General features: G+C 50.5%; 1 protein-coding gene across 1 annotated transcript in view; it reads right to left on the bottom strand.

Moving 5' to 3' along the window:
• COL4A1 (collagen, type IV, alpha 1) overlaps nucleotides 1–22,524 on the bottom strand; it is a 78,869-nt gene that overhangs the window by 31,281 nt on the left and 25,064 nt on the right. Inside the window, exons 2-23 of the mRNA XM_010831463.1 lie at nucleotides 21,080–21,169; nucleotides 20,944–20,988; nucleotides 19,843–19,887; nucleotides 19,674–19,736; nucleotides 19,128–19,181; nucleotides 18,965–18,991; nucleotides 17,616–17,699; nucleotides 17,468–17,530; nucleotides 16,101–16,136; nucleotides 15,518–15,559; nucleotides 14,236–14,322; nucleotides 13,738–13,764; nucleotides 13,521–13,571; nucleotides 12,625–12,669; nucleotides 12,487–12,540; nucleotides 10,864–10,905; nucleotides 9,882–9,966; nucleotides 9,708–9,743; nucleotides 7,658–7,822; nucleotides 4,634–4,729; nucleotides 3,199–3,282; nucleotides 2,570–2,640 (exon numbers count right to left, since the gene is read on the bottom strand). Of these exons, the coding sequence (XP_010829765.1) occupies nucleotides 2,570–2,640; nucleotides 3,199–3,282; nucleotides 4,634–4,729; nucleotides 7,658–7,822; nucleotides 9,708–9,743; nucleotides 9,882–9,966; nucleotides 10,864–10,905; nucleotides 12,487–12,540; nucleotides 12,625–12,669; nucleotides 13,521–13,571; nucleotides 13,738–13,764; nucleotides 14,236–14,322; nucleotides 15,518–15,559; nucleotides 16,101–16,136; nucleotides 17,468–17,530; nucleotides 17,616–17,699; nucleotides 18,965–18,991; nucleotides 19,128–19,181; nucleotides 19,674–19,736; nucleotides 19,843–19,887; nucleotides 20,944–20,988; nucleotides 21,080–21,169 (1,392 nt within the window). The remainder of the gene's footprint in view (nucleotides 1–2,569; nucleotides 2,641–3,198; nucleotides 3,283–4,633; nucleotides 4,730–7,657; nucleotides 7,823–9,707; nucleotides 9,744–9,881; nucleotides 9,967–10,863; nucleotides 10,906–12,486; nucleotides 12,541–12,624; nucleotides 12,670–13,520; nucleotides 13,572–13,737; nucleotides 13,765–14,235; nucleotides 14,323–15,517; nucleotides 15,560–16,100; nucleotides 16,137–17,467; nucleotides 17,531–17,615; nucleotides 17,700–18,964; nucleotides 18,992–19,127; nucleotides 19,182–19,673; nucleotides 19,737–19,842; nucleotides 19,888–20,943; nucleotides 20,989–21,079; nucleotides 21,170–22,524) is intronic.

The following is a 22,524-nucleotide window of genomic DNA, read 5'->3' as shown; positions in this document are numbered from 1 at the left end:
TCAGTCGCTCAGTCGTGTCCACCTCTTTTCGACCCCATGGACTGCAGCACGCCAGGCCTCCCTGTCCATCACCAACTCCCGGAGCTTGCTCAAACGCATGTCCATTGAGTCGGTGATGACGCCCAGCTAAACTCAGAAACCTCTTCAGACAGGAGCTCTGTTCCCACGTTACCACATTGCAGCCTGGGGTCCTCCCTGCTCTCAGGGACATTCACTGCCTGCTCATCTCTCTACTAGCTTTTCAGGGCTTTGAGGGCAAGACCAAGGCTCCAAGGCTTTCTTTCTTGTCTCCGTGTGTCTGTCTCCAAGAGGGAGATGCTGGAGGAAGGACATGCTGAACCAGCAATATCCATCAATAAAAAATTAATGCCAGGGTAAGGAATTACAACCAGTGCAGAACTTCTCAAAACAGAAGCACCTCTTATGTTGTGTCGATGATTCACAGCTTAGAGATACAGTGCTTTCTAATACTGTGAGCACAGGGTGGGAAAAATACAATTTTTTCCCCGATACCGATGACCTTGTCAGGCATTGAGGGAGAAATCCAGGGTTTCTTTGAAAAGTGACATTTACACCCCAAGGACATCTCATGCGGTTTCTCTGCCACAGACCTTCTTAATCCTAAACGATTTAAAGGTCTTTTGATTCTCATCCCTTAAGATAAATACTGAAGAATCAAAAGCTGCCTTGGTGGTTCAGCTGCACAAACTGGAGATCTGACGACTTGCGCATTCGTCTTCCCAAAAGTGTGCCGCCCTGGGAAAATTCAGGAGACGTTCCATCCAACCAACGCAGGTCATTCCCAGTGACCCCAGACCTGCTGGGGGCTGGGCTTCAGCGTCTCAGAGTGGACTCTGCTCCCCAGAATCAAACTCTCGGCCTTCAGAGGACATGTCTCAGAAGCGCCACCCTAGCCAAGTGCAGGACCAGAGGGGTTTTCACTGGAATCTGCTTTCCAGTTGGCTCTCCTGGTCTGCAGAGCCTCTTTTAGCCTCCAGCCAAATGCGAAATGAGGGGACCACATTTCCGAGCTAGTTTAACCATGGAGCTGTGACACTGCACCTACCAAAGGGAAAACCATCATCGTCTCAAGTTATTTACCCACAGAACAGTTTTTAGAAGTGTTTTCCTTCTATCCCAAGAAAGGAGCTCTGACGGACAAGGTTCAGGGATTTGCCTTTTTGCTGTACATCTTCTGCATTTTTTCTTCATCATGATTTCTCCTCATCCATCCCCCTTCCTTTCTTTTTCCTCATTTTTATTGGGTCTGGGGCTGGATCTAGGGGTGGGTGTCTGAACCAGGTTCCAGGCAGACTCGAAGCAGGAAATCTTTATTCCAGAAAGGCCAAGGAGATAAAGACCACGTCCAGACGCTGTCTGTGGCCTTCAAAGTGGTTCCGACTTTGATCCCCACCACAGTCAGCATTCCCAGCTTTGTGAACTTACAACTTATTTAGAAATATTTTAAACAATTGCGACTTCTAACTCAGCTCCCCAGGCACCGGGGAAGTTCTGGAGAGCAGAGGCCCGTGATCTGACTTCAAACGGAGAAAACCATTGAATTCCAGCTGTTTCATTCCTATCTCAACTCACTCTTGGCCTGGCCCACTTTTATAGAACCTTCAGAAATATCTTTTTAAACTACAAATGTAATTTGTACACCTAAAAAAGAATAAAGCTAAAGATTTAATGTTCAATTTAGAACAAAAGAAAAATGAAAAGAAAAAAGGAATGAAAGAAATTGGAGAAGCTGGTTAATGCTTACTGAACTTAGAAGAACAAAGACCATGTGAGAAGAAACCCCAGAGGTCTAAAAGCTTTAGCAGAGAAGCTGATTACACACACGAAAGTCATGTCCTTCAATATTTAAGATCATTACTATAATTTCCTATTCAATGACTCCTTTTAAAACAAAGTAGAAAGGTTGAGAAACTGATATTCTGTTTAACTGAAAGTTTTCACATCCTGAGATTGAGATATTGCCTTTACAGGTTTGAAAAAGCATCTTTATAATAGATGTTGGTGATAGGAATTTTCAAAATCTATATCTGCAATAATGAAAATAAAGGAATAGCTCAGATTTCCAGAAGAAGATAGGTCCGTTTGCCCCCGACACCATAGAAACCATCACTGCCGAGCTTACTCACTGAGGAGTCCTAGGCTATCTGGTGGAGAATGGATGGTCATGCAGAAAGCCAACAGCTCACCAGCGCGGCTTTTGGCGTGACCCTTCGTGGCACCATTGGCTGCAAGAGCCCCTCGAGGCCCCGTGGGAAAGAGCCCCCCAGCGCTGAGCCACACCTGGACACAGGTTAAGTGGCTGCTGAATTTGGACCGGGTGAGAAGACCAGCAAGTTGGGATGAGGGTTCTGGATTCAATGCTTCAGCCCGTTCTCAGCTCAATCAGTCAGGAAGGACATGGCGGGTAATTCTAACTGTTCCACAAAGCAATCCTTTACTGGCTCCCAAATAAAGCAAGAGTCCACTTGCAGATGCAAAAAGATACGCCTTTGCTGGTTTGCTCAGTGGAGCTTGTAACACGTACAGGAACTCAGGCTGGTCTACTTACGGGCAGTCCTTCCAGACCGTCCCTGCCGGGCAAGCCTCTGTCACCCTTGGCTCCTGGCTGTCCTGGGAAACCTTGCAAGAGACGGAGGGAGGGAAAATTCAGCACAGCGTTGACAAGACACTTTCTAACTTCTAGGAAGCTCGAAATACTTCCTCTTTCTTCAAGATTCAGAAGTGCAAAGATTTTATACAAAGTGCGTGATGTTTAAAGAATCTCAAGAGAGTAATGACCAAAAAATGCCTAAAATGGGCTCAGAAGTGGGGAAGTGACCCTGGAATGCACACCAGGACCCCTGACTCCAGATGGTTACGAATCCCTGCTCGCCCATCCGGGGAACACTTCCACCAAAGCAGGCGGTGACCTCCTCTGAGATGAGGAAGTTTTCAGAGCTGTGTGAACCACCTGCTGCCACCCTTTCACTAGGAAACCTTCCTGACACTGAATTTGTAGGCCATCTTGATCGTTTTCGACAAAATGGACAAATCCTGGAAGGGCAGGTCCACTTCTCATCTCTTGCTTTAACACTGATGCAGACCATCGGGTCAGGCATGTAAGACGCGCTTCACTGCGAAGGTTCTGACCCAATGAAGCAAATCCCAACCCAGTCCCTTTCACACTGGGGGTCTTACCTATTTCTCCGGGGGGTCCCTGTGGCCCTGGGGGCCCACGAAGCTCTGCTGTGTCACAGACGAGGCAACTGTCTCCTTTTTGACCTAAAACAGGACACACGGAGCATTATGCGGAACAAGGGAGCAGAAAGCCCTGCAGCACAGTGGCAGCGCAGGAGAGGCATCATCCACCCAGCGCCCGCCCTGGACGCATCCAGCTGCCAGGGGCTGTGGGTCCCTGACACGGGGCCTGCCCTCTGCCCTCAGCACGGTCACAGGCGACCATGGGGACCCTTCTAAGGAGCCCCATTCTTCTGTCCTGCAGAGGGACAGGCCCTGCCTCAATCCACCGTGATCCAGAACTCCATTCTGCTCATCAGCCTGAGATGACACAATTGCATCCTTCTGTCTCTTAACTCTGAAACTCCCCATCATCTTTCTCTTTGATTTAGCGTTTCTTAGGCAACTGCCCCTCTAACTCCGGGACTTTGAACCTGTGTTCCAGGCTGACAGATGACACAGGGGAGTAAAAACAAAATCAAGAGCTGACCTGACACGGAAGAGGGACGATGAGAGGAACCCCAGAGCCGGAAGACGGGAGGACACGCATTTTTTTGGAAATGTGAATCTCTTGCCTCTTGATCTTCAAACTACGCTAAGGCCTTTGGGATGTCTTGGTGCCTTTGTCCTAAACCTCGACTGTATCTAGGGTTCTGCAATGTACATGGTTGTCAAAGTGCTGAGACGTTTTCCAGGCATTTGCATGTTAAACTTCTGAAGAGTGCAGATTCTCTGCAATCTAAAGCCAGACGTGGGGCCCAGAGGGATCAGTCCTGTGGGGGCCACGCTGTCTTTGTTCTGGGCATTAAGAGCCATACTGTATAAATGCCAGAACATCCTTGGTTTAGTCCATGCTAAGGCAGGCCTGTCTGTACAGAGATGAGCCATGTTCCCAAGATTGTGAGGGGATTATGCTGGGTCCTGGGCTGGCATTACAGACCCTTGAGAAGGTTAAGATAAAACAGAGCCCCAGGTAGAGTCGGCAGACCCACCATCTCAGAGCTGCTCACATTGATAAAGGGAACTGAGACAGGGGTGTGAACATCCTGTGTGCACACTTGTGATTGGGCTGACGGCTGGAAAGATGTGCATTCCTGGAGAATGGAGTCTCGGACTTTGAACCAGAGGACCGCACGGAGATATCAATCTGGGAATTTAATCTGCTGACCACAGGGAGGGACTCTGACTTCAAGGCCCCCATTGCCTCCCCAGTGATAACTGTCTCTCCAGCACCCAGTAATCTCAGCAGGGCCATCGGGAGGCGTCTCAAGGAAGGGACTTTGAAGACAGCTTCAAATGAAGAATGTACCCACATCCGCCCAAAGCCGGTACGTATGAAGGAATGTATCACACGCCCACGCACAGTTACCCTTTCTTGAACAATTAAACCTCTTACCTTTTTCTCCAACTTCGCCCGTCAACCCCGGCTGCCCTGGAATTCCGGGAGGACCCTGGTCCCCTGGCGGCCCAGGCTGGCATTCCACGATTCCATCTGAAATGGATTTTTAACAGTTACAGGATCACGCCCACCAAGCTGAAGCCAGGTGTTCTCACCGGCTCTTAATTCAGTCTCTGTTACAAAATGACCCTGTGTTCAGGCTTTCTGACAAGTACTAGGAATCCAGCTGTGATCTGGACAAGATACAGTCCCAGTACGTTAACTTGTAAAGCGCAACCAGCACACAGAGCCTCCGTCCGCTCCCCGTCACAAAGCCGTCACAGCTAAAGTTTCTACTTTATGATTCTAACACGTATTTCAGCTCTTGAGCCCCGTCCTGAACCTTATTTCATATTGTGTTGCAATGTACACACCATTATCCTTACGACAAAGTACATCCCATGATCCTTACAGATTCAGAAACTGAGGCTCAAAGAGTGATGGGCTGTCCATATCCTACATCTGTGAGGTCAACAGAGACCTGAGAAACTTTATGCCTTTTTTTCCTGCTGAAAAGACTCACAGCAAAGTGCTCATTATTTCAGAGGTGCAGGCTGCGCGTGGGAAAACACCCCTAATTGTTCTGATTCAACCCTGAGCATCACTGACGTGAAGAAGCATGAACATGAACTGCAGTGACACACACGCCATCTGTTGTGGTTCCAAAAAACAGCATCGCTTCTGGACACACACAGTGATAGAGTTAGCACTTCCTTCTCCAGTATCTTAGAAGGAAAAGGACAGAGCGAGTGATTCAACTCGGGCTGCACCGGTCACCCGTCACGACTGTAGCCCAGCGATCCACGGCTGCAGCTCCTGCGTCCGCAGCCCACACACCAGCCCCATCTGTGCAAAACTCTCATTTATGCAATCACCACTTCACACACTGTGATGGGCACCACCTGATCTGCACAGCCTGCAAAGGGAACTGGGAAACCGAGAGGGTAAACGTCACAAGGCATTCAACTCCCACGCCCCGCACAATCCACGGCGGGGAGAAGTTCACGTCTTTCCACGGGAGCTGTTCACATTTCAAAACCGGCAGAATACTAAGAGAAGGCTCGAGACTTCCCCACGGCTGGCTTCTCACCAGCCTCTTTGCCGATCACTCGATTTAAAACTATACCCCACGGCCCGCCTGCCCACACCCCGACCTCTGTTCCCCTCCTGCCTTCGTTTCCTCCTGAATCTGTAGCCCCAGCTGCTACCCCATCAGCTACTGATTTACTTGGTCTCTGTCTCACGGTGCACGGCCCAGGAGGTCAGGACTGTTTCGTGGGCTCTGTCCCAGGTCTCAGGGTGGCGCCTGGCATCGTAGGCACGCCGATGTTTGTTGAACGAGTAAGTGACCAAGGGATGAGTGAATGAGCACCCAAAGGCCCTTCTGATGCCCACAAGCTTCTCTCAGAAATGCAGAGAAACGTGCCTTTGTGCTGCATGCCTCTAGGACTTCGCTATTTGATCTTCATTCTCCATGTTTCTCATCAGAAGGGATGGGAGTCCCCGGGAAGTCACAGTGGATGCACTCATGACCCATTAACGAGGAAAAGCACGCCACTGGGTTCTGGGTTCCGAGTTCCCAGTGAGGGTGCCCATCTGGAGGCACTCATGCCGTCTACGGCGTATCTGGCCTCCTTATGGAGCTTCACCCACGAGAAGTCCTTCCGTGAAGCTGGGTCTGCCCTCCGGGAGTCAACCATGGGCACCTCCGGGAGCCCATTCCAGCAGCCTAAGGAGCCACACTGCAGTCGCTCTGCTGTGCACAGGCTGGATGGAGTCAGCTCAGCCCCCTGCGCCATTAGCTCAAGTCCCCTAGAAGGTTCTGACACTCTGCACAGGCTGGAGTGTAGACTCAGCCCCCTGGGCCGTTAGCTCAAGTCCCCTGGAAGGTTCTGACACTCTGCACAGGCTGGAGTGTAGACCCAGCCCCCTGAGCCGTTAGCTCAAGTCCCCTGAAAGGTCCTGACACTCCCCACAAGCTGGAGTGTAGACCCAGCCCCCTGGGCCGTTAGCTCAAGTCCTCTCGAAGGTTCTGATACTCTGCACAGGCTGGAGTGTAGACCCAGCCCCCTGAGCCGTTAGCTCAAGTCCCCTGAAAGGTCCTGACACTCCCCACAAGCTGGAGTGTAGACCCAGCCCCCTGGGCCGTTAGCTCAAGTCCTCTCGAAGGTTCTGATACTCTGCACAGGCTGGAGTGTAGACCCAGCCCCCTGAGCCGTTAGCTCAAGTCCCCTGAAAGGTCCTGACACTCCCCACAAGCTGGAGTGTAGACCCAGCCCCCTGGGCCGTTAGCTCAAGTCCTCTCGAAGGTTCTGATACTCTGCACAGGCTGGAGTGTAGACCCAGCCCCCTGAGCCGTTAGCTCAAGTCCCCTGAAAGGTCCTGACACTCCCCACAAGCTGGAGTGTAGACCCAGCCCTCTGGGCCGTTAGCTCAAGTCCCCTCAAAGGTTCTGATACTCTGCACTGGGGCTACTTTGGAGCCACAGAACCCCCTTCACTGAGTCAACAGGTTCATGCTCTGCGCTCAGCTTTGATGGTGGACAGATGAGAAAAACCCAGGTAAACTACCGTTCGGATTTGAAGCCACTTACTATGTTACCACACAGACAGAGCAGCCCCTTCTCCGTGTGTGCGTGTGTGTGTGTGCGTGTGTGCACGTGTGCGTGCATGCGTGTGTGTGTGCATGTGTGTTTGTGTGCGCACCCACGCACACGTGTCTGTGTCAGTACCAGCTTGCTTCCCACCTTCAGATGCAGGTTAAGCCGGCTCTTGTTCCCCTAACCCAGCTTCATTAGTTCATGTGCAGCATCCCTTCTGTGGTGACTAACTTGGCAAAGACACCCACGTGAGATGCAGATAATCCGTAAGTCACTGGACACCCAGCCTCTGGCTCGGCACGTGAACTCGGGCACCCCACCCCCAGCCCCGCTGAGCCCTGCCTGCACCCGTCCTGGACGGGACACGCCCACAAGGTACTCACTTGTGTGGCCCGGCTGCCCAGGGGGCCCGGGGGGGCCGGGGGGGCCGGGAAGCCCGTCCCTTCCACTGGGTCCTGGCAGCGACACGCCCGGCAAGCCCGGTTCACCCTTCTCTCCTCTGTCGCCAGGAAAGCCGGGGGCACCAATCAGCCCCGGAGTCGGGAAGCCTGGAAGCAGAAGAGACCCTCACAGTACAAGACGACACCAAGTCTCACGATAGAATCATTGGTTCCCTTCGCTCTGTTCCTGGGAAAACGACCAGCAGACCACCGCTGAAGGCGGGCTGCTCAAACAGTGAGAACGGCACCAGCTGTCGCAGGTAAATGCAGCTGGGCCGGGGCTCCCTGCGAAGTCCCTGTGAGGCGCAGGGGCTCACTGTGCCCGCTCTCAGATCTGTGCGTCCCCTCAGCACAGCGGCCCCAGAAGGCCAGACAGAGGACGTTCCATGTCTGCTCAGAGAGAAGAGGCACAGAAACGCAGCTCAGCAGAACAGACGTGGACAGCATGCAGAGCGGGTGGGAACTGGGCCAGAACCAGCTGAAAAGGAGTCAGGACGGGGAGGCGACCCTGGGGAAGAGCGCGATGCCACGGCGGTGGGCGGAGCGAGCGCGGGCAGGCGAGTTCGGCCCCCCTGAGTTTTGTGGGGGCAAGATCGCAGGGGCCTGTGACAGCCCAGAGGGGTCTGGATGAAGCGCTCGGGACCCAGTGGTCCAGGCGGCCACGGGGGAAGCGACTGCTGCTCCAGAGAGTGGACAGCCAGCCTCCGAGAGGGCCCGCAGCAGGAGGGTGGACAGGGAGGTGACCCTGAAGAGCTGGCCCAGGCAAGAGCAGAGCGGAGCGGGGAAGAGCTCCCAGGAAGGACGGCCGGACCCGGACCCCAGCTGTGAACCTGAGCCCCGGTGATCCGCACGAGGCAGGGAGGCTGGCAGGGAGGCGAGGGCCTCCACGGTCAGCAGAGGGCGGGCGGGGCGGCCTGAAAGCAGACAAGGATGGGGCAGCTTCAAAGACGGGTTCTAAAAACCACAGCTTAAGATGCTAATGGGGTCAGATAAGAGGTCTGAGAAAGCAGATTTGGCAAGGGAGACCGGAAGTGACCTATTCACTAGAGCACCCGGGAGGTCCAGCGAGCTTCAGACCATGGAGAAGACGGGGGTGGGAGAGATGGACAAGGATGATTTTAAGGGCAGATGCCCAAATTTTAGCAGCAAAAAGGTATGCAGGGCGCTGAAAGCCAGCCTTGAGCCACTGCTGATGGTGGGGGCGTCGGGGGGGCTGGTGGTGGTGTCTGTTCCCATAAAACTAAAGGAAGGGGCTCTGGGAGAACTTTCAACCTAAGAACTGTCAGGAAGGGAAAAATAAAATAACAAAGAACAATAAGAATTAAAAATAAAGAACAAACAAAACCAAAGCCTCGGTAAGACTGAGAGCTCTCCGTGCGGGATCAGTCCTGGGGCACGTGAGGGCTCCGAGCCGAGCATTTATTACCTCTGCGCTGTTCATGCACGCAGTGCACACAGCAGGCATCCGTGCTACGGAGAAGTGCAGCCCCCAGCCTCCCGATGACTCGGCCCGTTAGAAATGCAAAACTAGCACAAAACAGGCACAGCCTTAGCACAAGCTCAGTGACGCAGGAATCTCCCAAGCAGCAAGATTAAGGTTGATTAGATTAGTTAGAAGAGGTTTCAGCCTTGAGTCCTGTCTCAAGCCGAGGCATTCCAGACAGATAGCAAGGGACAGCAAGGATGCTTGGAGGGGGTGGGGGGGTGGTCTTCAGAAAGGCGACCATACCCCTGGGAACCACGGAAAGGCAGGCTGTTGAGTCACAGCCAGGGAGAGAAGAAATGCATGCGTCTAAGTACCTGCTAACATGCAATTTACAAAGCAAACACTGTCCCAGGAGCACACCTTGTTTTCAGAACTAGAAAAACGTGCAACAAAATTGCTAACCATTTTATGCAAGTATCTAACCAGCACAGAGGATAAACGTGTTCAGAATGGAAACGGCACAGAAAGCGTACAAATACTCTAAAAGAATCCGTTACGGACGCTCACCTGGAGGGCCTGGCTGGCCTGGTATTCCTGGGAAACCTACAAGGGGCAGAGAGAGTGGGACAAACTGAGCCTGGTTCACTGGAGGGTCGTGGCGTGAATTTCTGTGCTGCGGGTGCCCGTGGTCCCGGGAGCAGGAGGAGGAGGGGGAGGGAGAGAGGCAGGAAAGGACCTCACCTTTGGGACCTGTCTCCCCTTTCGCCCCCGGACCCCCTGGGTACCCGGGCTCTCCTTTCTCTCCCAACGGTCCCGTGCCAATAACCTGAATTACGGAAGAAAAGATCATCACACGGCACAGCAGGGGCTGGGATGTACATTACAGCACAGACAAAGAAAGACACAGTTTTTATTATTTCAAGGCATGTGAAAGCAGGGAAGTAACGTGGGAGAGGAGGTGGCGGGGAGGGGCGCATGGAAAACAGAACCACTGCTCTCCGTGCAGTGAACTCTGCCAGGCAGTTCTGCTTCCTTTCGTAATAATCTGCTTGGCAGAGGCTCTACCAGTGAAGGCAAGTTAGAAATATATGAATTCTGAGGTTTAGGAATGGAATATCTCAGTGCTCACACAAGCTGCAAGAACAGACTTCTTAAAAGAGTATTATCCCAAAAGTTGCCTAAAATTTCCTCAGGAAATATGTAACAGGAACACTCCATTTTTTTTTCATTGGAAGAGGTCAGAAGTGGGGACCCTTCTTTAAGGCCCTTGGAATATGGGACAGGAAAAAGGCTCTGTGAGCCTCAATAAAAAGGAGGAAGCGGTTCACCCCAATTCTGAGCTGCCGAAATGCGAGGACAGGGTGTCTACCACCCTTCAGACACAGTTCCTCTGGAGCAGTCGATGATCTGTTTCCCTGATTATCTTTTTCCTTACCACACCTTTCATTTAAGTTTCAGAATGTGTTGCGAATATTGTTATCCACATGCAGCTCTTTTCATTTGAGTTGTCAAACATAGGCAGAAAGTGTCCAAATGTGATGAGTAAATACCAAACACCACATGATGCAAAACACAAACTGTCGGCTCAAATCACATGCACCCCCTACGTCAACGTCACTCTAGGGAGGTCGTGGAGCGTGTGGCCAAGGCGACGGGTCAGCCCGTCTCTCTCTCTCCCTCTTTTCAAACCGCCTCACAGACAGCAGGTGCCACTGGTACTCACAGTTCCGGGAAGCCCGGGAGGACCTGCTTCACCTTTCTCTCCCTGAAAGAGAACAACAACTTCACTTGTATTTTTTTAATTATAATGGTTGCCTGGAAATGCAGGCTAACCCACTGGACCACTGGGGAAGTCCTATACAGTCGTTTTTTTAAAAATAATTAACAATAAATGAAATAAAATGACATGAAAGCTTAGGGTGGCTAAATATATTTTCTTAAAGAAATCATTTTAGTTGAGGATTTCAGGTGTAAGTGTCTAAACCTGCATTGAAAGTCATAATAAAAGGAAACTTGTGTTTTTCCTTTCCCCTTAAGATCCAGCATGACTTGAAAACATCGGGTAGATAAATTCTTATGACTCTGAGGCTTAATTTAACATATATTAGATGAAAAACTCAAGAACTAAATCGTTTTATATGCAATGTTCTTATGTAAGAATTATAATAATACTTTAAAGAGTCCTAAGATATGCACATTATTTCATGAAGGCACATTTTTCACTTACTTTTATTTATTTTTTCATTTTTTTCCTTCTAAGCTAAGGCTTTAAACGTGTTAAACCAGAATTAACATGCTTTGATTTTTCTTATTTGAATACAAGAAGAGATTTTAGATAATCACGGGACTTTAAAAAAACCCTTAGCTAATATATTCTAAACAAATTTACCTTTTATAGCCTATAAGAATTGCCTTTCTCATAAAGTTACAGCCTTAGAGAAAGATTTCTCCCTTTGTCACAGGCTTTGCTAAGCAAACCCTGAGGTCCTCTCCCTACTGTTAGAGATGAGTATTTCCAATCCAGAGATGAATATTTCCAAACCATTTCTTATTTTAATGAAGATTTACATTACCTAGTCTCATGATTCAAAGAGAAAAATAAACCCACACACAAAAATAAGTAAATAAAACCACAGTTTTCTCTGAGTATCAGATTGGCAAGTATTTGTTTAAGTTCAATAACAAACAGATGTCAGATGGAAGGCTGATGAAGCGCTCTTTCTTCTGAGGGCAATTTTATCTCATGTGGCAAAAGCTTCCCCAGAAACGGGTCTAAACATTAACTCCAAAATTATACATTTTAGGAATTTATGGTGGGAAATGACAAGTATTTTTCTGATACTTAAAATCAGAAAAATATGGAAAAGACCCAATACCATGCGGAAAAAGGCACGAGCATCCCAAGCGTTGACATATAACCACACTTACAACACTGGAATATATCCCCACTATGCCGTCAAGGGAAAAAGTCAGCTAAATCATGCAGTCCCGTTTTTTAGAAGCTCACGTATATGTGAACACATGGGACAGTTATGACTTCTGACCATTTCTGAGTCAATCGTAGGAAAATTACACAAGTTTTCTTTTTCTATATCTTCCTGCATTTACTTTGTTTCATAATTGGGAAAAACTAATCTACTCCAAAAAAAACCCACATAAAAACTTGAGTGGAACAGTTTATATTTTTTCTTTTAAAAACATATGCACACAAATGAACCACTAAGTCGTGTTTCCTCACACGGGACATAACATAATTTCTCTTCTTTGAGTGCATGGTCCTTTAGGAAAAACTTTTAGGTTGGGCAAAATAAAGGCAAAAAACAAAGAAAGTAGGGTCGCCATTCACCTTTAAACCGTCTCGGCCGGGCTGTCCTGGGTACCCTGAGTCGCCTGGAAACCCCTAAAATGGGACAGAAAGCAGCAACAGTTATAAGCGAGTAAGAGCAAGGGCTTGCTTTTTAAAAAATCATAGAGAAATACTCACTGGACTCCCTTTTTCTCCTTTTTCACCATCTTTTCCTGGTTTTCCCTGAACAACAAAAATTTAAATATTAGTAGTGTACAGATAAGAGCGACAGCTCTGCTCTAACACCACGGGCTTGAATCAAACACAAGTTATCACACTGTGTGAATTCTCTGGGTGAGCGGGCCACACTACAGTAATAGGTCACGGAAGACACATTAAATCACCATGAGCTGAAAGGGCTACAAAAGACTTTACAGTGTTTAAAAACTGGAGGTCGATGCACTCCGAGTCTCCTATGACCTCACGACCCGGCTGCAGAGCTGATGCCAGGGAGGTTTTCCGACTGGCAAGGGGGTGTCTGGCGGCTGATACACCGCTGTGTCACGCTCACAGAGGTTTCCACGCGTCGCTTCAGGAAGAAACTGAACTCTCTCGGCTGTTGGAGGTGGTGGGTCTCCTGTCACTCGGGGCGTGGGAAGCATCGGAGCAGCTGGGCACCCAGATGCTCTGAGCAGGTGGACAGGTGGCTCTTCAGTGAGGGCCCAACCGAGACGGGGGTGATGGAGTGGACGTGCTGTCTTGGCAGGAGAAGGGGCAGTCCTCTGAATAAGCCTCAGCTCCGTCCATGGGATTCTCCAGGCAGGGATACTGGAGCGGGTTGCCATTTCCTCCTCCAGGGGATCTCCTGACTCAGGGACGGAAGCCGTGTCTCCTGTGCTGGCAGGTGGCTTCTCTACCACTGTGTCACCTGGGAGCCCCTCTTCTAACGCCGACTCCCTCCTTACTCCTGCTCCCAGGGCTTCAGAAAGCCCCCTACAGAGCCCTTGGAGTCTGTGCTCCTATGACCCTGTGGTCCTAGCAATGGGGGAGAAATGATCTCACACCAGGAAGGAGAGGGCTCCAGAAGCACTTACACGGGGCCCTGGTTTTCCAGGTTCTCCTTTCTCTCCAAACCCTGGCAGCCCCTTAACAGAAAAAAAAAAAGAAAGGGTTAGATTCATTTGTACATTTAAATAAACTACTAAATTAAGTAAATGTTCCAAAGAAGGTGAAATAAGCTTGTAACCTAAAACCAATACATGACTGTCTTTCACACAAAATAATAACGATAAACAAAACTTTGGTGCTTACCGGAAATCCAGGTTCACCTTTTTGACCCTAAAATAAGTTATAAAAGAAAGATGAGTACTGTGCAGTGGCTACACGGAACAGGCACAAGGAAGACACAGCTTCTCCTGTTATAGTAACCAGGAAACTCACACTGGTCTGGAGCATTCACTTCCTGCCATGACTGGGTGATGGACATAAAGACGGCACAGAGAGCTCGCGAGGTCTGCGGGACCTGACCCTCCCCACCCTCAGCTGCACCCCACCCCCCCAGCCGCAGCCCCGGCCGTCCCCGCCGTGACCCTCACACGGGAGGTCGGCCTCCAGCCTCTGGCTGCAACCAGAGCAGCCGCCTCTGCTCTCAAGGGGCTCACTTGTCATACAGTGGGGAGTCCACACCCCTGTCTTCCAGGTCAGGGTGAACAGAACTGGAGAAGCTGAACTTTGACCCAATCTGTCTTTACCCTTTAAAACCGTTCAGGATTAGGAAGGCGGCGCTCCCTGGACACGTTCCGCCCCTACCTTCTCGCCTCGCATGGCCGTGTCTCCTTTCGTGATGACTTGCGCCTGTCCTGGCAATCCTGGGGGCCCGCTGACCCCTTGATCACCCTGAGGAGGCAAAAATTAGGGGTTAATTGGGCATAAAAATAATTATACCGGCAGGAGAAAGGCGGAAGGGGGAAACACCAAGAATAGAACTGTTTAAAAAACATGACTGTGTTCTGTAGCAGCCTGTCCTCGCCGCAGCAGAAAATCAAGTTTCCGAAGGAAGACAGTCCACTAAGGATACAGAGCCAGGAGAAGGCTGTCCCGCTCCGCGGTCAGGGCGGCCGCCACCCCGTAACAATGGAACTTGAACGGCTGGAGGACACATGGATGTGTGCACACGTGCACAGACCGTGCATCAAGACAGGCAGCACGTGTAACGCACGGGCTCTCAGAAGCTGGCCTGACACATTTGATGGCGTGGAGGAGAGGGCACGGGCTGCCTCAGAGTGCCCAGAGGGAAAGCTCTCTTCATGTAAGCCAACGAGGAGAGAAGTGTCAGGGATTCCTTCCTGGAAGCCCCACTGCTGGCAAGCGGGAAGTACCGAAACCTCGGCACCACGCAGCGACTGAGCTCCAACGACCTCCACTGCGTCTGCCGCAGAATCCCTTTCCTCTGAGGTTTACGAAAAGGCGGGCTGGAAACCTGGGCTGAGAAGAGGAGGCCCACGGTCGCCCACCCCACGTGGCCATCGTCTGCAGCGGCTTGGGAACCGGGTCCTGCCGCAATCCCAGCAGCCAGTGCTCAGAGCGCGTCTCACCGGCCAGGTCCAGGCAAAGTGGCGCAGAGCACCCCCAGAGCATCAGGGACCCAGGGCTGGCCTCTCTCGCTCAGGATGAGGCCTCCCCTTCCGGTCTGTGCCTCCCTGCCTCCAAGGCGCTTTTCCTCCCAACTCGGGTCCAGTGGCCTCATCTTTAAGCGTTCGGTATGGTTGTGGCATGAACAGCCACGACATTTGACCCTTTTAGGATGAAGCCCAGCTCGGGCTTTGTCACTGCCTGAGGACACTGTGACCGACCGCTGTGAACAGAGAGGAGAACAGTGGCCTCGCTAAATCTGCCCCTGTGGGTCAGACCCCACACGGAGTCACCCAGCGCATTCTAGCCGCGGCCTCCAGCAAACACTAACATACCCAAGAACGTTCAGAGAAGGGTGACTGCGGTCATCAGGATCCAGGGGGAGCCCCGGAGGCGGAACCCTTATCCTGCTCAGACCTGGGACTTTGGCCAGAAAACGCCCCAGAGAAAGAGCACTCACCTTTTCACCTTTGGGTCCTTGAAAGCTCAAGCCCATCTGCCCCTGTCGATGAAAAGGCAGGCTTCCATTACCAGCACTGTCCACTTTGCTCAAAACCATCTGACAGATTCGACACGAAATCCAACAAGACGGTACATTTAAAGCAAGAGCTTCATCCCATAAAGACGTAATATTGATACGTTCAAGAAAGCTGTGATCATGCTGCATTCAGTGTCTATTAAAAGCTTTGCTAAAGTATTACTGAAGAAGAATCCCATAGAAACCACTTTTAAAATTCAAGATTTTTAAACTGTGGTTTTAGAAAACTAAGGAAAACATCAATGATTCCATGACTGACAGATGGATAGGAAGAAAGATCAATAGATCAATAATTGACAGATCAATAGATGAGCGGATTAATTGACAGAGAAGTTAGATAGACTGATGGACTGATGGATAGGTGAACAGGCATGTTAAATATAGAGATAGATATAAAACTTATAATTTCCCGAAATACTTTACAGAGACTAAAGAATGAATTACAGCAACGTCACGACGGCCTCACACTAACGCCAAAGAAAGACAAATGGAAAACAATCTTTACCTTTTCACCTGGAGGGCCAGGAGGGCCTGGAGGGCCCTGGAAGACAGAGCATTTCAATTAAATACGGTTCACAACCCTGGTGTGCTTTTTTGTACCAACGTTATCTTTAGGTGCCATGGTTAGCGCGATACTTTGTTGGATATTACATGTTTTTCCTGTACTATACAACAGTTAACCTTTGAGAGCAACCAGAAATTAGTCCAAGATAATTACTAACAGGGATGAAAATCCCTCATAATCCCAGGGGTTCCTGGTGGAACGCACTGAGCTGAGCGTGTGCTGGGCGATCAGAGAGTGGATGAACCCACCACCAAACCCCAGGACTCTCAGGCGGGCTCAAGTGAGGATGGCATTCTCACATCACCCATTCCTAGTGAACGGGGCACTCCCAAGTAAGCTCTGTTAATATGAACTCTCTTTTGCTCCCAAAATGTGTGAGTAGGAGGAGCTGATGCTGCCCTTCTGTGGAGAATCATCAGCTGTGAAGGAGGCTGATAGCAGAGCAGAGCCTCCGGAAGCTGATCTCTGAGCTCAGCTTCTAGTCGTCACTACAAACACAGCTCAGCTTCTTCACAGCCTGGGCTGTGTCCACAGCCCCCAGGAGAGCAGGTTCCTGGATGTGACTGTGTTCCCACGAGTGAAGGTCCAGGGCGGAGCCTGCTTGTCCGTCTCTGCATCCCCCACTCACGGGACACGCTGGCATCCTCGCAGCCCCACAAGTAATTCACATGTCGCAGGGGGATGTCTCCGCCTGTGACATGTGACACCTCTTTATAATCCTTTCCCCACGGCTCTGGGGGCATACGGACCACAAACACCAATCAAAAATTCCCTTAATATAGAAGCTCAAACAGATAACTAACAAGAGTCCACTACACTGCAGTGAACTGCACTCAACACTCGGTAATGACCTCACAGGAAAAGAATCTAAAATGAGGGGATTATGTGTAACTGATTCTCTCTGCTGTATACCTGAAACCAACACAGAATTGTAAGTCAACTATACTCCACTAAACAGAAAGCAACAAATTCTGTCAAGCAATTATCCTTCAATTAAAAAGATAAATAAATTTTAAAAATATATATATAAGTTCATTCTTGAATCCGAATTGAAAGGGTCACCACCGTGTAAAGTTTTTTGGCCCAGCTTTTTCTTTTATCCTGGAGCACAGCCGGCAAACAACGCTGGGAGAGCTTCAGGCGGACAGCAAAGGGACTCAGCCACACATGTACATGGTATGCATTCTCCCCCAAGTTCCCTCCCATCCAGGCTAAGGTGTTCATTCCATTTTATGAGTCTTCACACCTCAACACGGTTGTTCTCTGAATGACAGCCTCAGAGAGAGACTCCCCACCCCCAGACTTACTGGCGGTCCAGTGAATCCTGGGGGGCCGACGGGGCCTTGCAGTCCCGGCAGACCTGGTGAGCCCTGTAATCACCGAGAAAGAGAAGAATTAAGATGCAACCCAGGCGGACACTCGGCTCAAGCTTGGAATCGTCCAGCCAGTACTCACGGGCGCTCCTGGCTGTCCAGGATATCCTCTTTCGCCTTTCAGCAGGGTCCCTGGTATATGGCCCAGAATCTCACCTGGATCTCCCTGGGGGTGGAAGACAAGCACAAACACTGGTGTTCATGGAAAGAGACTGAACGCCCATGGAGTAGGGGGCACGCACCGCTGGTGTGGGACTAGCCCAGGTCTGCGGTTCAGCCTCTGCCTACGCTTGGGATAAGCCGACCGGCCGTCTCCTCTGGTCACTCATCTTAACAACCAGCACCAAGACAGAGCACGTGGACCGCTGAATGGAAGGATGTGGGGGCCCTGGGCAGGCGGGGGGCTAGACAGGGGCCCGGTTCTGGTCAAAAGGCTGTGTGCACCGGCCGCTTCCACAAAGGAAGGGTCATCTTTCAGGACAAGACCCAGCGCAGCCACGTTCAGAAAAGCAGGGGATGCGTTGTAGGTGCCGGCGTGGCCCGGCCCCGGCGCCCAGACTCGGGCACGCGCCAGGCTGAGGCCAACAGGGAGGCCCTTTTTAGACGAGGTGGGCATTTACATCCGCAGGTGTGAAGGACTACGGTAATAAAGCAGATGACATTCCACCCTGGGGGAGGAGAGGCTGGGGGCCACGCACCCCAGCGGTTGAGAAGAAAGACTGACTCCCAGGAAGAAGGGAGACCGCCTTCAAAACCAGACCCACGCCCTTCCCTGGTCTCCAGCCTGCATCCCTGCCCCTCGGACTGTGGACGTGCAACCCTCACAGTCACACACCTCCCCAAAATAAGGAATCTACTTTATCTCAACATATTGTAATTATATATCAAAACATATAGAATTAGATTAATATGCAATATAAATGAGAATAAGTAAATATTGTAGAACAATGCACATGTATTGCGTGTTATACAATATATAAAACATTCTACATTACTATATTTGTATTTTAATTCCCTCTCCCTCCCTCCACCATCCTCATGTGTGTGTGCTGTATACATGTGGTGCACACACATTGCACAAGCGTGCCCTCGCACACCCCACTGGCTGTTTCTCTGCCGAGACCTGCTCACAGCACCGCCCGGGGCTCAGGACAAGGAGCTTCAGGGACCCACGTCTGTTACATTTCCCCCTCAAACTATGCTTCCCATCACCGCTTATTTCCTATGAAGAAACGGACCTGGTGTTGAAGCTTTAGGCTCTAAAATCTAAGTCTGTGTGCAGGACTTCAGTGCTCTTTTAATGGAGCAGAGTTTAGGCAAACAGCTTAACAGGCAACCGGTCAACCAAAGTAATTTAAAGTAAGTTTACTTCTTGTGGCATCTGTTTTACACAGACGCCTGGAATGAATCCAGGAAAGTAAAACAACGTACCTTCATTCCCGGTAACCCTGGTGGTCCCTAGAAAAGAAAACGTTGGCGTTAGTTTTGTTTTCCTCCAAAGAACATTAAGATACGGGTGGGGGGAAGGAAAGGGAAAGGAGTTCAATGAGGAGAGAGGAATGATCACACCCTCATCAAACAACCCAAGACTCACGGGATTTCCGGCGAATCCAGGCAAACCGGGAGGCCCCACAGGCCCTCTCTCACCCTGGGGACAGAGAAAGTCACTCTCGAGGGCCGCCAGGGCGACAGGACCTCATCCCAGAGGCCCCATCACTTTCCCCGTCCTGCCCTCCAGGGACGCTGCGTTTGCTGGTAAAAGCCATTGTCTAAAAACTGCTATGAGCTGCATTGCTCACTGCTGCCTCATGTTGGAAGAAATATATTTGAGAATGCACTTAACAGGGACAAGAATTAACACTAGCATTTTCTTATTTGCTTCGGTAATAGACTAGAAGTGAGAGATTTCATGCTGAAAGTAACTTTAGAATAAAAGTATACAAAATAGAAAGGCTTAATGATGTCTTTCCTGAACACTAAACATGGGAAAACTGTTTCCTTACCAAAGAAAGATGTAACACAAGTCACTTCCCAACTGTGGCAACTAAACCTGTGTTCACAGGACAACTCTGCCCAACTGCTCCACGTGCAAAGTTAGATAAACATGCGCCCAGCAGGGAGGACCCCGCTCTAACTTTACCTTTGTCCCGTTGCATCCTGGAATACCTGGGGGACCCGGAGGACCATCCTGGCCAGGAATACCCTGCAATTAACAAAATGAACAAGTAAACAAGTTAGAAAATCATCAGTGCTACTGTAACACACATCAAACATCTCATAAAGGAACTAGAAGCCTTTTATATACATACAGGAAGTCCTGGGTTTCCAGGGTAACCAGGCACTCCTGAGGGTCCCTGTAGGGATGGAAATGAAAAGGTTTTCACTGGGTGCGGGAGAACCCCATTTTCTCCCACCGCACCCTCCTGGATAAGGATGTCAGACTCTCACTGCTGGCATTTGGAACATCGACCCCGAGCAGACAGAGGTGACAGAGGACCCGGCCCAGGGGTGGGCTGGAGATGACCTGGAGTTTCAGTAGCAACTCTTCATCATCAAACCCTGGTGGTTAATTACTTCTAAAATCAAGGCTGCACACCCACAAGATAACTCTGCCCTCGTTTCATCCTTTGTAATTTCTAGGAGAGATAGATGTACAGACAGAGAGATGGGTGGATGGATAGATAGGCAGATAGAGAGAATTTACAGTAAAATCTCAGACAGTTGGAAAGAAGAGGGTAGGCATAAATGAGTTCCCTGAGGGAAGAAAGTCAGAGCTCTTCCTGGCTGAAATCCAGATCTTCACTGCAGACAGTTACAATGCTATCTGTTATCTTTCTGCCCCAAGGAGGATCCAGCAAGGCTGGGCACACTTCCCTTCCGAGAAGTAACAATAACACAATTAAAACGTTTACATTTTACAGCCTCTTCTATTTTTCAAAGATTTTTTCAAAGAGCTCCCTGCTTGCACATCCCAGGAGCAGGCACAGCAAAGACAGCAGAGCGTGAAGAAGGAAGACGGAGCGTGGATCCGAACACATCACCACTTTTCACAGTGACCGAAGGCATCTTTGATGAAGACCTGGAGACGCGTCATCCCCCGCCCCCGCCAGTGAAATTCGCCCACAGGAACCCCTGAGGAAGGAGCCACGGGAGAAGCCAGGTGTCGAAAGGACAGGAAATGAGCCCATCGAGGGGCAGGCCTGGAGGAGGGGGACGCGGCACCCAGGGCAACCGCTGTCCGCGCTGAGGACAGAGGTGGATGAAGGGGCCCAGAGAAGGGGGAGGGGGACGGGAGAGACGCCCCCGGACGGTCTGGAGGTGGTGGGTCGGGGTCCGGAGCCCTCCCCCTGGAAGCATCGCTGTGTCAGAGCCACCCACAGGCGTTACCGACGCCACGGCCCTGTACTCACTCTCGTGCCTTTAGTGCCTGGCAGTCCGGGCTCGCCGGTGTCACCCTGGAAGAACAGACAGGACACGATGACCCACAACGATGGCAGACCACCTCAGGCCCAGCCCCTGGCCCCCGCGCCCGAGGGCCAAACTCACCTTCTGTCCCGGTGGTCCCTGTGGCCCCTCGGGTCCTTGCATTCCGGGAAACCCGATGACCCCTTGTAACCCCGGGAGGCCTCTTTCTCCCTGCGGAGGAGGAGGGAGCCATTAGACGGAGGGTGGGTCGGAGGGAGTGGAGGAAAGAGCAGAAATGGGCCCCGGTCAGCATCACCCCGCATCCAGCCTGCCAGAGCGTCCGAGAAAAGATGCTGCCTGCTGCGACCCAAGTCGGACACGTCTCTGCGTCTTTAAGCTCCTTTGAGGGCAGGGATGTCCACAGATGATCCCTGGTCCAGCGCTATCTATATACTATACTCCAGATGCTAAATAACTTGTTGGGCAAATAAAACAACGGAGAGTTGGGGTTTTTCCCCCACTAAATTGTTTAGGATAGTTGGGGTTTTCTTGTTTATAACCTCCTTTGATGAGTAATGCTGTGTTGACAGACACGGCACTGAGCTTCTGAGAGCAAGCTCCGTCGAGGCTTCCCTTCGAGGCATGCAGAGGCAAAGCTCACGGTCGGCATCTCAACGTCAGATGCTGAGACCCCCCTCTGCCATCAGCAGTCTGATGACGGGCCTCCCCGAGCCTCTCTTCAAATTGGCTTTGTGCAAAGGCAGAATCAAGGTTGAATTACGGTCTCTGCCCGAGTGGAGCAAAAAGAAATTCAACCTATTTTTTAAAATAATGGGTATTATTTGGGGTCCTCACATGCGGCTGCGATTCAGAAAGACTGGGATGTTGGGCCTTGAGGCGGCCCTTGAAAGAAGAAAACAAAATTAATACATGAAGAGATGGAAGAAGGTAATTCAGGCTGGATGAAACTAACGAGGAGAAATACAAGTGGGACAAGAATGTGGAGAAATGAGGTACTACCCTTTGATCCTGGAAATGTGGTTTCCTGTACAGACATGAACAGCACAGTGGCCTAATTAAGGATATTTACAGAAGACAGCCACACTCAGACTGTCCACGGGAAATAGCCCAAATAGGCACAAGAATCCAAGAAAACCTATTTTCTTCACAGTATATGGGCTTTTTGCACCCAGGCGGCGCAGTGGTAAAGAATCTATTTCCCAAAGCAGGAGACACGAGCTCGATCCCTGGGTCGGGAAGATCCCCTGGAGAAGGGAAAGGCTACCCACTCCAGTATTCTTGCCTGGAGAGTCTCATGGACAGAGGAGCCTGGCGGGCTACAGTCCATGGGTTCACAGAGTCAGACATGACAGCGATCGAGCATGCATATGGACTTCAATGCAACCTCATGATCAAATTGAGTAAGCATCTTTAGCCAATTTTTAAAAATGGAAAGCATGTCAGAGATTATAGCCAGGATTCCTTACTTCCTCCATAGTCAGGTTAGCTCAAAGGGAAAAAATAAACTGACAAGCTAACAAACATTTGTGCACGTGCTCAGTCGCTGCAGTCGAGTCCGACTCTCT

This window comes from Bison bison, unplaced genomic scaffold, assembly GCF_000754665.1.
Source record: "Bison bison bison isolate TAMUID 2011002044 unplaced genomic scaffold, Bison_UMD1.0 scf7180017864527, whole genome shotgun sequence".
NCBI lineage: Eukaryota > Metazoa > Chordata > Mammalia > Artiodactyla > Bovidae > Bison > Bison bison.
Note: the sequence above shows the minus strand (reverse complement) of the source record. Positions and strands in the feature narration are given on the sequence as shown.